Below are 14160 nucleotides of genomic sequence, written 5' to 3'. Positions count from 1 at the left end.
GGAGGATCTCTTTCTTGCCTCTTTCAGCCTCAGCTTTCTTTTTCCTTCCTTCAGTGTTTGCAGATGTTTCTTTGCTTGTGGCTGCATTGCTCCAATCTCTGCTTCCTCATTCCTTCCTCTTCTTCTTCTGGACATCTGTCTCCAAACTCCCCCTGCCCATCTTGATACATGTGATTTTATTTAGGGCCTGCAATGGACTGAATGTTTGTTTCCTCTCAAAATTCCTATCTTGAAATCCTAACTGTCAATATGATGGTATTAGAAGTTGTGGCCTTTGGAGGTGATTAGGTCATGAGGGTGGAGCTCTGCTAAATGAGGTTTGTGCCATTATGGAGTCTGTGACTCTAGAGAGCTCTACCAGTCTCTTTCTACCATGTGAGAGCACAAGGAGCAGTCAGCTGTCTAGAACCTGGAAGAGGTCCACAACCTCACCGGAACCCGGCCATGGTAGCATGCTGATCTTGGACTTCCATCTTCCAGGACTGTGAGAAATAAATTTGTTATTTATAAGTCACCCAGTCTACAATACTTTGTTACAGCAATCTGAAATGGCTAAAAAAGAGCCCAACCAGATAATCCAGGGTAATTCCTCCTTGCAAGATCCTTAATTTAATCATATCACATATAAGATAGTATGCACTATTTTGCCCTGTAAAGTAATATTCACGGGTCCCAGAGATTAGAATATGAATATATCATTGGAGGTTACCTTTCGGCTAACAACAGTAGTTTTCATATAAAATTGGGCAAACTGGTAGGCCCAAACTAACCATTACTATTCAGATATTGGTGCCCAGAAGGGTGCTCTGAGGGAGCAATCCCTTTTCTGGAACAAGCATTAATCTTCCTGACTTTCTTGGTGATGCATGTGGAACTCACATAGTGAGATAGGACTGCACAAAGTTTATGTTATTCCATTTCCTATCCCGTTCATCTCCACGCACTTTCCTCTGTCTTGTCCATCAGGCTCCTCTGGGTAGCAAATGTACAGTTACAGGGGTCTCATTCAGGTAGAGCAATTTCCTGGGACTGGGGCCTCCCTTAGGCCCAGGTAGGTGTGTTACTTTCCTCATGAGACATACTAGGCCTGTGTTCTTCAGGTCCATGAGGGTGGTGATGGACTCATGGACACAGAGTTCACAGTGGGCGGCCAAATGACTGCCTGTTGCTGGCAAAGGTCCTATTTCCCTCCATGATCATGGATTCCTGCAAGATCAGAGCTGGAGAAGAGAGGGATCACAGTCAGGCCTTTGATTAGAGTCTGGCTTCTATGCATCTATGAGTGTTTGTATGTTTGCTGTATACATGTTTATTTTGTGTGTCTCTTGGGTGTTTCTTGTATGTGTGCTTGTGTGTGTGTAAGGAAGGGTACGGTACTGCCTCATCATCTTTGTTTTATGTATCATTCTGTCCTTCCGTGTGAAAGTGGTTGCCTGTCCTCAGCAGTTTCTTCTTTTGGCATCTCTAAGTGATGCCTCTTCAGGTGGGATGATAAGGGGAGGCAAGTCTGAAAGGAAGAACTAGGTTACATAACACTGGCCAGAAACTGGGAGAGAAGAACAAGAGGAATTGCTTGAACCAATTTATGCCTAGAGTATGGATTAACACATGGAGAATATGCTTGATGACATGAGTTTTGAGTGAGACAGTTGTGAATTTTTAACTTTCTAAAGCTACCTCACGTGAACTGTGAGCTCGCTGCGAGTGTCCCAACCTCTTAGATTCTCTTTTCCTCTTTTGTAAAATGATGTTTTATGAGGTCATGGTGCAAAGTTTCTAAGTACAAAATATGGCACATAAAAGGTACTCAGAAACCCCTTCTACAAGTTTTTCTTCACCTCTTGTTCCACTCTGATTCTCCCGTAAAGATTTAAATCACATGGCACCCAACCTGTACACACACCTAGCTCACTCCTGGTCCTCTCCCAGCCAGCTCCCCGCTACTCACTTTGGTTGCAGTGACAAAGTCCTGCTGTGGGTTACATGGGCTCATTGAGCCCCAAAGTTCCCCCTCACCCTTAGCTAAAAGCCTGGTGTCTGCCTGAGGGTGGCCTGCAGCTCCTTGCCCAGATTGGCCTTCAGTACTGTGGAGACACCTTCCTGTGAGGTCAACGTCGAAGCCATCATTATTCTCATAAATGTAGCAGGCCCCAGCCTTTGAATCACACACACCACAGTAGCCCACTCCCTCCTCATGAATCCCCCAGTGGGGATGTGAGCCCAGACCCCAGAGTGACTTTTTATGGAGGTCCTGGAAAGCACATGAGAATATCTCAATTCATTCATTCATTCATTCTCTCTCTCTCTGTTTTTCTGTCTTCCCAATCATAAGACTGAAGCTCAGAAGGATGTTTTCCAGGGAACAATTCAGTCTACTATAGTGTACACAACAGGAGTCTCCACTGCCAAGTGTATTTGTTTTCTAGGGCTTCCATAATAAACTATCACAAACTGGGTGGCTTAAAACAACATAAATTTATTCTTACACAGTGCTGGAGGCTAGAAGTCTGAGATCAAGGTGTCACTAGGGCTGGTTCCTACTGGAGGCTCTGAGGAATATTATTCTATGCCTCACTCCTAGCTTCTGATATAGGCCATCATAGGTAAACAGCCCTGAGGAATTAGCAGCAGTTTCCTGGCTGAATGGTTCATCATATTCTCTGTTTTCTCATAGAATGGACGATTTTAGTAGAAAACAAGTCTGTAGGCAGATGTTTCAGAAGAAGCTGGCAGAAGTTTCTGATACCAGTATTGTCCACAATCTTTGGCAGTCTTTGTCTTAAAGATGTGTCACTCCACTCTCTGCCTTCTTCATCACACAGCATTCTCCTTGTGTGACTGTGTGTCCAAATTTCCCTCTTCTTAGAAGGACACCAGTCAGTGGATTAGGGCCTGCTCTAATCCAGTGTGGCCTCACCTTGTCTTTATTATAACTGTAAAGACCTTAATTCCACATAAGGGTGCATTCATAAGTCCTGGTGGTTAGGACTTGCATAGATTTTTTTTTTTTTTTTTTTTTTTTTTTTTTTTTTTTTTGCGACACTATTTAGCCCACAACATTAAGGAATGGGAATTCCTGACCAAGGACACTGAAGGTGGTCTATCCTGTGTTTCATTTCTTCTCCTTTGGTCCCTGGCCATCCCTTCCCAGTTCTGTCTTTTTATTACTGGCTTATAGCAGTTGTTTCTGTATCCTTTGTATCCTTTGACAGATACAGGCCAATATTTGCAAATATTTTTCTCCTAGTCATGGTTTGCCTGTTTTCTTAATGTTTAACAAACTGAGTTAATCTTTAATTTTGATGAAATTCAATTTATCATTTTTTACTTGAATAGTAAATGAGTTCTCTAAGACAATTTTGCCTAATGCTAAGTTACAAAGGATATCTGTACATTTTAAACCTAGATTTTTTTAGTTCTTCTGAAACAAAACTTTAAAAGAAGACAACGAGCAAGCGAGAGACAATCAGAATGTAAATAGAAAACAATGTAACACAAAGGAATGTAGCTCTTATGATCCTTTGTACTTGTATGTTATCAGTTGTCATGTCTCCTCTCTCATTTCTGATTTTGAGTCTTCTCTGTATTTTTCTTAGTTATTTTAGCTAAAGTTTGGAAATTGTATCATTTCACAAAAATTAACTTTTGAGTTTCATTGATCGATTTGCTTTTCTACTCTCTATGTCATTTATTTCTATTCTGATCTTTGTTATTTCCTTCTAAAACGGCAAAATATTAGTGAGAATACAGAAAATACAAACAAGATTCATATCCTGACCTAATGATACACTAATCAACTGTAAAAACCACATTATTTCTAGTGCACATAATACATTTACCATTCTAAATCATAACCTGTATCATAAAATAAAATCTTAACAAATTTCAAAAGATCGAACTCATGTAAAAGTATATTTCTGGATACAGTGGAATTAAACTATAAATCACTTACAAGAGTATAGCTTTTTAAAATACTCAAATATTTAGGAATTAAACCACACACTTATAAATAAACCATGAGTCGAAGAAGTCACAATGAAAATTATAAAATATTTTGAATTGGATATGAAAAACCTATTTTGAATTGGTGGGAAAAGATACATATCCAAACCTGTGGTATGCAGCTGAAATAGTTCTTAAATAAAAATTATAACTTTAAATGATTATATTAGCAAAGAAGGAAGGAAGAAAATCAGTTCTCTAAATGTCAATTAAAAGAAGCTAGAAAAAGAATGGCCAATTAAACCCACAGAAGATCGATACAAGAAATGATAAAGACAGGAACAGATATAAATAAATGTAATCATAGAGGTTAGTAAACACCAAAAAGAAGTTTTTGGAAAAATTTAATAAAATTGACAAATCCTTTGCAAGATTGATTAAGAAAAAAAGAGATGGGCCAAGAACAGTGGCTCATGCCTGTAATCCCAGCACTTTGGGAGGCTGAGGCAGGTAGATCACCTCAGGTCAGGAGTTTGAGACCAGCCTAGCCAGCATGGCGAAACCTCGTCTCCACTAAAAATTAAAAAAATTAGCCAGGAATGGTGGTGGGCATCTGTAATCCCAGCTACCTGGGAGGCTGAGGCAGGAGAATCTCTTGAACCTGGGAGGCAGAGGTTGCAGTGAGCCAAGATCGTGCCATTGTACTCCAGCCACTCCAGCCTGGGTGACAGAGTGAGACTCCATCTCAAAAAAAAAATACAATAAAATAAAGATAAAATACAAATAATCATAACAGATACATAGACATTGCTATAGATCCTACTTATATTGAAAAGAAATACAAAGATATTGTAACAATTTTATGCCAATACATATATATTCAGAGGAAATTGACACATTCATTGAAAAATATAACTCACTGAAACCGAACAAAAGACAGAAAACATGAATAGGTTTAGATCATGAGGAAATTAAATCTGAAATTAAAATCATTTCCCAACAGAAAACACCATTCCAAGATGGCTTAACTGGTGAATTTATCTAACATTAAAGTATAATTTTACACAAATTATTTTAGATAATAGGGAGCATGAGAGCACATCACAGCTCATTTTAATGAGGCTTACATAACATTGACCCCAAACCATAGCAAGTGCATTAAGGAGGGGAAAAAAAGCTAGTATCTCTCATGAACATAGGTGCAAATGTTCTAAACAAACTATTAACAAGTCCACTCCAATAATATATACACAAGGTAAAATGTGACTAAATGGAGTTTATTCCATCAAAGCAAGGTTGATTTAATTTTTAAAAATCGATATGTGTTATGTATAATATCACATTATTTCATTAAAAAGCATGTATCTAGCGGCATAACTGTGTGTATTAAGACCTAAAATATAGTATCCTGATACTTTACTACACACTTTAAAGGTGTTAACTTATATCATCATCCCCACAATTTTCATGAAATAAGAATCATTATTTTCTCTCAGCTGCAAATACATGGCTGAAACACAAAGTAACTGGCTCTAAATCATGTAGCAATTAAGTGACAGAGCTGTGAATCCAGTTTAGATAGGCCTGACTGGAGCACTTCATTATATTGTCTTTCAGGAGTCTATACCTGCTCTGGTGGTCTCTGTATTGGGGTTGCTAACCAGTGCAATAAGGTAAGAAAAAAGGTAAAGCAATTGGGAAGAAGCAAGTATTGCCATATTTTCAGCTTACGTGACTATGCATATACAAAATCCAGAAGAATCTACAAATTACTAGATTTAAGAAATAAACTTATTGAGGTTACTAAACATCATAAGACTACACACAAAACTTAACTGTATTTCTGTGTACAATAGAAAAAATATTTAAAATATATTATTAAAATCACTAAAACCACCAAAACAAGATATATAAGGTTTTTAAACTAAAAATGTCAAAACATAGCAATTAAGTTAAAGAAATCCTAGTTAAACGAAGCGATACATGATGAACATTGATTAGCGATTCAGTAGTAAGTTGCCAGTTCTGCATAAGTTGATTGATAGACTCAATGTGGTCCCAGTGGAAACCTCATCAGGTTTTTGTAGAAATTGAGAAGCTGTTTCTAATATTTATATGGAAATCTTGACTTGAAGAAGAACAAAGCTGGACTATAGTTACAACCATAAATGTACAATAATTAAAATAGTGTACTGTTTGACACACGCATCAACAAATAGACTAGAATAGACAGCCCAGAAACAGACACACACACATACAGTTACCTAATTTACAAAAATGCACCACCCTAATTCAATGGAGGAAAAATGGTCTTTCCTACAAATAGTGCTGTCTCAAGTGGATATCTATTCTACCAGGAATAGATAGAATGTTTATTAATAAAACTATTAGACAAAAATGGAAAAATATCTTCATGATTTCAAAATCATGAAAAATCTCTTCATGGTTTCAAAATCATGAAAAATATCTTATGATTTTGGGATGGGCAAAAATTTCTTAAACATGACACAAAAAGCACTAACTTTGAAAGAAAATATGAATGAATAAGACTTTCTCAAAATTAGGAAATTTTGTTCATCAAAACTCAACATTAGGAGCAAGTCAAAAACTAGCAAAATATTTGTAATACACATTTAAAAGGACATATTCAGAATGTAAAAATAACTTAAAAATCAGTAAGAAAAATATTGGCTAACTAATTTAAACAAAATACAAAAATGTGAACGGGTACTTCACAAAAGAAGATACCCAAGTGCCCAATAAGCGTATAAAAAATGTTCAACCTTATTACATGTTGGGGAAATACAGATTAAAACCATGGGGAAATATCACTTTACATCCACAGGAATAATGAAAATCAAGAGAACTGAAAACATTGACTTTTTTACAAGCACATAGAGCATCTAGGACTGCCACACATTGCCGGTAGGAGCATAAATTCACACAATCACTTAGGAAAACTGGTAATATCTACTAAAGCTGAATGCATGCTTTCCTCATCCTCTACCAGTTCCACTCCTGGATAGGTAGTGAAATTAGTGCACCATGTCCACCAAAAGACAAGTCCAGGAATGTTCGTGGGTTCTCTTCCTCATGGCCAAAAATTGGAAGCCACTTAAGTGCCTATTAACAATAGAATGGATGAACTGAGGAATATTAATATAAGGGAACCCTACATGGCAATGAAAAGGATGAAACTTTTGTACACATGACATGAATGAATCTCACAGACTTAATTCTGAGTAAACAAGACATACAACATTACACACAATATGATTCCAACTATACAATGTTTATAAACAGACAAAATTACTGTGCAGTCATGGAGGTCAGAATAGTATCTTCCTAGGAGTTAGTACTAGGAGGAGTTATAACGGGGTTTCTAGGGAGTCAAAAATGTCCCATATCTTAATCTAGAAAGTGAGTATATAGGTATGTATGTGTGTGAGAATTTGTGAAGCTGTTTGCTTGAAATTTGTTATTTATGTTCTTTACATGGTTTAATATCTCATTAGAAAGAAAACAGAGTTCATAGAGAAAGTTACAAAATAGATTTTCTTAATACCTGAAACTTGGTAAAAAGCTGTGGTATTAAACTGTGGTGATGTCATTAGGGGAGCCCTCTACCCAAACAGAAAGGAAGGCTCAACAGAGCACAGGTGTTTGTTGTAAATGGAAAAATAAATCCGTCTTATTTTCATACTGCAGCAAGTTAACACTATCGAAAGCATTACAGATTAATTAAACTAGATAATTAATGTAGGATGCAAAAGATAGGGCCTCATAGTATATATTAAAAATATTATATAATTAGCATGACTACTACTGCTGCTACTAACTACTACTACTACTATTATTGCTTTGTTGGTGCTGTTAGTGATCATTTTTAGTGATTGCCCACAAAAGGAACAATACTGGATATGGGGAAATTGATATAATTTATCTTTCCAAGCATACTGTGGGCCTGTGGGTTGCAGTAAAAAGACAAGGAGGGCCTGAGTGATATGACCCTTCAGATAGGGAACTCACAGACGGCCAGATGGGAGGTGGAGCAGGGGACGTCATTCCACTGGCCATTTTTCAGTAGCAATACACAATCTTCATCAGAACCAGCATTGTTGGGTTCACCCTCGTTCCAGTTTGTGTAGGTCAGTCTATTTCCTGTCAGATCCACAAACTGCCCTTCTGTCTTCTCATCAGTGATGCCCAGGAAGGCTTCCTCCTTGATGAGATTCCGAATGGCTCCATTCTCTGCAGCATTCCTGGGGGTGGCCACAGAGGCCTGGAACTTGACACACAAGGCCTTCACTTTTTCAAAGGTCATTATTTCACCATTGGTCAGGAAGAACTTGTTCCCAACTTGTTTGCCCAGAGAGAAGGTCAGCCCTAAAATGTGAAAAAGTGGGTGAAACTGACTCATCCTTAAGCCCAACTCAAGGTATTTCTCAAGAAAAAGTCTTCTAGAGTAGAGTTGCCGGATAAAATATAGTATGTCCAGTTAAATTTGAATTTCAGACAAACAATGAATATTTTAGTATATCTCCCATATAATTTTTCAGACATACTTATACTAAAAATGTTTTTAAGCTGAAATCCAATTTAACTGGTGCTTTGTCTTTTTATTTGTTAAATATGGCAACCCAAATGTGAACAGACAGACTGGTACAAAGGCCTCTCTGTGCTTTCAGATCAGAATTCTAAAAGACATATAATTTGGACTTCTGAATTCTAAATTGTTAACTTGAGACCAAACAAAAAATGTCTGAAAATATTTGCCCCAGGCAGGTTAGACCCCACGGCCAGGTCTCAATACCAGTGCAACAAAGGGATATAAGTCCCATTTTCAGTGAGCAATATCAGATGGTAAAGGATTAGGGTCTCTCAAGTCAGACTGACTTCCATCTATAAACCACCCCTGCCATTTATTAGCTCTGTGCATTTGAACAAGTAATTTAACTTCCCTTTGCCTCCATTTCTACCAAAATGTTGTGAGAATTTCATGAGGTAAGAATATGAAAAATGCCTAGCAGGGTACAGAAAATTACATGCATTCAATAAATATTTGTTGCATTCTACTTTTCCCAAACTTCAAGCTGCCTGGAGAGTAAGAGAAAAAGCTTACACTTTTTGATACGTGCCATTTCTGTTTGCAGAGCTTTTCTTTCTGAGGCAGCCAGGCTACTATCACCATCTAGAAAATTAGAACAAAGTAAAGAAGCATTGTTGAGAAGGAGCCTCAGAACTGTGCATATACAAGGGAGTGGAGTACCTTTTTCAAACTGAAAAAAAAAGATTATTTTACATTGATGTTTACACTTTGAAGGAAAATAAAAAATACTGAAAAGCCCAAAGAATGAAAAATCGCTATTTCCATCCAACCTCAAATGTCACTCTTTGTTTACTGTATCCCAAAGTATGCATACATATCACATGCACACATATACTCCCTGATTACCTAGCAATCCATATGCCAGGTTCTTCACAGATTTTTTTTTCCAAATAAATTGTTCTATCAAAACTAAAAAGAAATCTCTTGAGGCATTACTCTATTATCACCTGGTGAAGAGTGACGAAAAAGATTGCAGGGTTTTTGTCTTTGGAGAGGTTTTGCTTTTGATGTCTTTTGTTTTGTTTTTGTTTTTTCCAGGTTTGTTCTGTTAGTCAGGAAACCAAGATTTTTGTGAGTTGCCCATTATCCAAGTGGGGAGGGCATGAGCAAATCACTTGTTGTAGTAGATGGCAAAAATGGCCTCAATAGGGTACAGCTCCTCGCATGAAGACATGAGTCTATTTCCCCACTCCTTGAATCTGGGCTGGCCTTGTGACTCGTTTTGACCAATACAGTCTGACAGAAATGATAATGTGCTCTGAGTCTTCAAGAAGCCTAAAGCCTATCTTATTTCTACTCTTGGGAATCCTGTAATCACTGCTATGTGAACAAGCCCTGTTGGATGATGAGAGATGTGGTTCAATTACCCTCATCACTCCAGCTAACATTCAAACAACAGCCAGACACATGAGTGAGACTATTGGCCATCAGTTGACCACAGACATGTGAGTAAGCCCAGCTTAAACCAGCAGAGAAATCACATGGCCGACCCACAGACTTGTGATTTAAATTGACGGCTATGTTTTTAAGCTATTAAGCTTTGGCTTGGTTTCTTATGAAGTAAAACATGACATACCATGGTTACATGCTTTTGTAAAAATAGGCATAATAAGCCCACACTTAGATGGCCTATTTTCTCCCTCTAGGACCAGGGCCTCACATTAGACTGTTTCAGCTGACGGAGAATCCAGGCTCAGCTCCTACAGGGAGTGCCTGATGAGGGAGTTGTCTTGAAAAGTTTGTAAGTCTGTACTCAGGCACTTATAGAAATTCCCTAAGGCTCTAAGAATGAAGAGAGGGCTGAGGGCACCGGGTCAGAAAGCAAATTTGGGTATCTTCCTTTGAAGGAACAGGAGAAGGGGCACCTCTTACCAGGTACTCAAGGTCTCAGAACCCTGGGTGAACTCAGCTCAGACCTTGCTGGGGTCCTTACCCGGACTTTTTCCAGGGTCTCCTTTTTGGCCCTTTGGTCCTGGTGACCCAGAAGGCCCTGGATTTCCTGGAGGCCCCAACTTTCCAGGAGGGCCCTGTAAGCCTCTGAGCCCTTGGCCTGTTGGAAGACAAAGGAAATGTGACTTAATATCTATGTTCTTGCTCTCTCTCTTCAAGAGTTTGATGCCCAATCCCTTCTCAGGAGAAAGGAGACCTTGACCCAGGACTGACCTTTCTGAGCACTGCTCTCAATAACTGTATGGTGTGCACCTGAGAGCAATAACTTAAGAAATAAAGTTTCCACGTGGAGGTTGCTGCAGGGAGGGTGCAAAGTGAAAATTAACTGCATTTGTTTTTACAAGTAGTTGTTGTTCTCCTGTCCAGCCCACTGCTGCTGGATCTCCCTGTAAACAGGTTCCCCCAGTAAAACCTATGTTTATTTGCTGGCTCCAGGTCTCTTCTTTGGCCTCTTGAACCTGGTGCCATCCCTATGAAGTGAATAGGGGTCTGACATGACAATGACCCAGAGAAGAAAAATTCGTCCTGTGTCCCATGGGATGGCCTGACCTGTGGGCCACTTTCCTGGGCTGGCAAGACAACTGTTAGTCACAAACTGCTGTGTGGAATTCTGAGATGCCAGAGAATAAGAGCTGAATCTCTGTTTTGAGTTATAGTATAGTTGAGAAAAATATACTCAAATAGGACATCAGTCTCCTCATATCCCCAGGCAGTTTCCTCTGGAAGGTAAAGAATTGCAGAGACAGAACAGCCCAACACGTACCTGGTTCCCCCTTTTCTCCCTTGGTGCCATCACGCCCATCTTTGCCTGGGAAGCCGTTGATGCCTGGAGAGCTACAGGCAATCACTGCAGGACAGGTCTTTTGGGCATCCTCACAGGTCACAGTTTCTGAGTAAGACGCTGCCACCATACTCAGGAGAAGGAGAGGGAGTGATGGAAACAGGGACATGGTCCTCACCTTGGTGTGAGAAAACTCAGGGAAGGTTAATCTCAGTTAATGAACACATATTTACCGAGCATGCCCTCTCTCCTACAATCTGGGTGCAGGCTATATAGAAATAGATGACCCATCCCTGGCCTCTAGCTGGGGATTTGGGAAAGTAAACATTCCTTGTGACACTGCGTGACTAGTACTTTAACAAAGGTAGGCACTATGATGAGCAGTGGGGATCCTAAGGAGGGGTTCATCTGTGCCTAGACACCTGGCGTTGCTGCTGGAAGACTATAAACATGCTTTCCGTGGCAGTGAGAACAAATGGGACCGTGCATTGCCAGCTGGCTTATGCCTGTTAACTTAGGGAATGAGAATGAGTGGAAACCCAGGTGTCTGTAGGAGCTTCCTCTTTCTCTCCACGTCCTCTTTGGGTCCATCTGCCACCTGAATCCCATCTTTGTATCTGGGCAGCTGATTCCCCTCCAGGGCCTGTTAACTATCATTTACTCAGTGGCAGGCCCTGAGCTGAAAGCTGGTGATCCAAAGAGGAAGGTCTCAACCTCAGATCAACCTCAACCTTAGTCACCAACCCAGCCCAGAATTAACTGGAGTTTGCTTCCTCTTGGTGTTTTAGACAGGCTTGCCTGGGTAAGCATTTTCTCTGGAAATTTCTTACTACGTTGGCCCTGGCAGAGTGCTAAATACCTCTCTACTTGCTGGCAGGAATTCCCCATGTTCTGTGAGTCAAAACCCACTGGCAATTAGACAACTTGCTTTGAATCCTCCTCCCATTTCTCGATACTAACCTTTCATGTGTTCTTCAGTGCTTTCTTCCAGCTGTCGCCCCCTAAGAAACCTCAGCAGCCCAGCCCCATAGGTCTAAGCCTCCAAGTTTCCCTTTGAAAACAAAGACAGTCTCCACTGCAGATGAACAGATAATGGAGGAAAGTCACAGATGCTCCAGCACAAGCAGAAAAAGAGACGTCCTCAACCTGATTTCTGCTTTCCATCCCACTCCCCCCACCCCTAGAAAGCCTCCTCCATGCCTCCAGGGTCATGTCAGCTCCCCAAACCCTTGATCCGGAAACCCAGATTTATTCACCAGAAATGACTTACTGGTGTTTCTGCAGAGCAGGGACTCAGTGACAAGGACGCTGGCCTTCTAGCCTGGGGCTCTGGCAGATGCCTCAGAGTGAGGGAGGAGGCTGGGCTCAGCAATGTAGGGCCCAATCAACATTGTGAACAAGGATATCCTGGGCCTGGCCTTCAACTCCAGATTAATAAACAGCTCTTCTTAGAACTATGAGAAATTTAGGAGCCTCCAATACAGTGCTCGGCAGCTGTCTGCTTTAATACAGCACAATTCCTCTTTCAATTGCCATCCATTTTGGCAAATCTCATTGCTGAACTTCCATAACTAGGTTCACCTAGTTAGTCCTGTTGACATCTTTGTTTCCAACAGAAAAACAAAGATACTCACAAATGCATACACATGCTCATGCACACCAACTATACACACAGACACGTGCATGCACGCACACACCCATCCATGAAACCACATAGACCTCTTGCTGCCTTTAATGCATTAAGGCCATTCCTGCCTCAGACTCTTCACTTGATGTCTCCATGCCTGGACCCCTTACGGGCATCGCCAGCTAGCTCTTTCTCTTCTATTCAAATATTCCAATTTCAGAGAAATAAGTACCTTGATCACTTATTCTAAAATAGTCCTACCTAGCAGTCTCTATCCTCTTAGCCTGAATTATTTTCTCTCATGTTACTTACACTTTATGATATTATAGTCATCGACTTGACTTTTCCAGTTTTTCATTGTGGTAAAATAGACATAAAATGTACCATTTTGACCATTATTATTAAGCACACAACTCAGTAGCATTAAGTACATTCACACTGTTGTGCTATCATCACCACGTCATGGGATGATTTTCATCATCCCAAACTGAAACTCTCAACTCATTAAACTAGAATTCTCCATTTACCCCTACCCACAGCCACTGGTAACTTCTGTTTTACTTTCTGTCTCTCTGAATTCATCTATCCTAGGTACCTCATATATGTGAAATCATACAATAGCCCCCTTGTATCTGGCTTATTTCACTTAGCACAATGTCTTCAAGTTTCATCCTCATAACAAGAATTGTAAACTGTGTTAAAGACTTTGGGTTTCCTTCCAGGGGTCACTAGAGGGACTGCAATAGTGGAGAGGTGATCACATTTGAATTTTGCAAGGCTTGTTCTGGCTATGATGTTGAGGGGAACAGGACTGGAGAAAAGCAGATCTAAAAGGAAGTGCTTGCCATGATCTAAGCAGCAGAAGACAGTGGCCTGGGTCAGGGTAATGGCAGCTAGATTAAGAAGGTAGGCACACTTGAGAAACAGGAGGTATTGATTGCACTTGAGAATTAGCTAGAATAGTGAGTGATAATAAGAAGTTTTCATGGGCACACACATTTATGACTTGACTATCTAGGGGCCACTCAACTGAGATAAGAAGCAAAAGAACAGCACTTGGCAGTACAAGATCATGGGTATCGTGTGTGTTAATGGCTTGAACCATCTTCCTGTGGTTAATGGGGACAATCTAGAAGGGATGGAAGAATACTTTTACGAACATAGTTCATTTGATTCTCAACTACATTACTGATATGGCTTTCAGAAAAATGCCATGTAACTTGGGGTGTTGGGGAGCCCATCATGGGAAGT

The 14160-nt window shown here is 40.0% G+C and overlaps 1 protein-coding gene across 2 annotated transcripts; it reads right to left on the bottom strand.

The window, feature by feature from the left end:
- Positions 1-5203: 5203 nt before the first annotated feature.
- Positions 5204-12610, bottom strand: MBL2 (mannose binding lectin 2). 2 transcript variants are annotated; one of them, XM_019034352.4, is made up of 5 exons: positions 12553-12610; positions 11265-11475; positions 10485-10601; positions 9065-9133; positions 5204-8328 (listed from the first exon to the last, which is right to left on the bottom strand). In XM_019034352.4, the coding sequence occupies exons 2-5, from the start codon at positions 11449-11451 to the stop codon at positions 7955-7957; spliced, it is 747 nt and encodes a 248-aa protein (XP_018889897.1). In that variant the 5' UTR covers positions 11452-11475; positions 12553-12610; the 3' UTR covers positions 5204-7954. The 2 variants fall into 2 exon arrangements, with proteins under 2 accessions (XP_018889897.1, XP_004049476.1); XM_004049428.5 differs by having other exon boundaries at positions 11265-11460.
- Positions 12611-14160: the final 1550 nt, after the last annotated feature.

The sequence above is a fragment of the Gorilla gorilla genome, chromosome 8 (assembly GCF_029281585.2).
Source record: "Gorilla gorilla gorilla isolate KB3781 chromosome 8, NHGRI_mGorGor1-v2.1_pri, whole genome shotgun sequence".
Classification (NCBI taxonomy): Eukaryota; Metazoa; Chordata; class Mammalia; order Primates; family Hominidae; genus Gorilla; species Gorilla gorilla.
This window is presented reverse-complemented; position numbering and strand designations above follow the sequence as displayed.

Coding starts and splice junctions, on each gene's coding strand:
- MBL2 (XM_019034352.4), bottom strand. CDS start 11,451: ATGTCCCTGTTTCCATCACTCCCTCTCCTTCTCCTGAGTATGGTGGCA. Junction 9,134..10,484: donor AGACCCTGGAAAAAGTCCGG/GTAAGGACCCCA, acceptor CTAATTTTCTAG/ATGGTGATAGTAGCCTGGCT. Junction 8,329..9,064: donor AATGGCACGTATCAAAAAGT/GTAAGCTTTTTC, acceptor TTCACATTTTAG/GGCTGACCTTCTCTCTGGGC.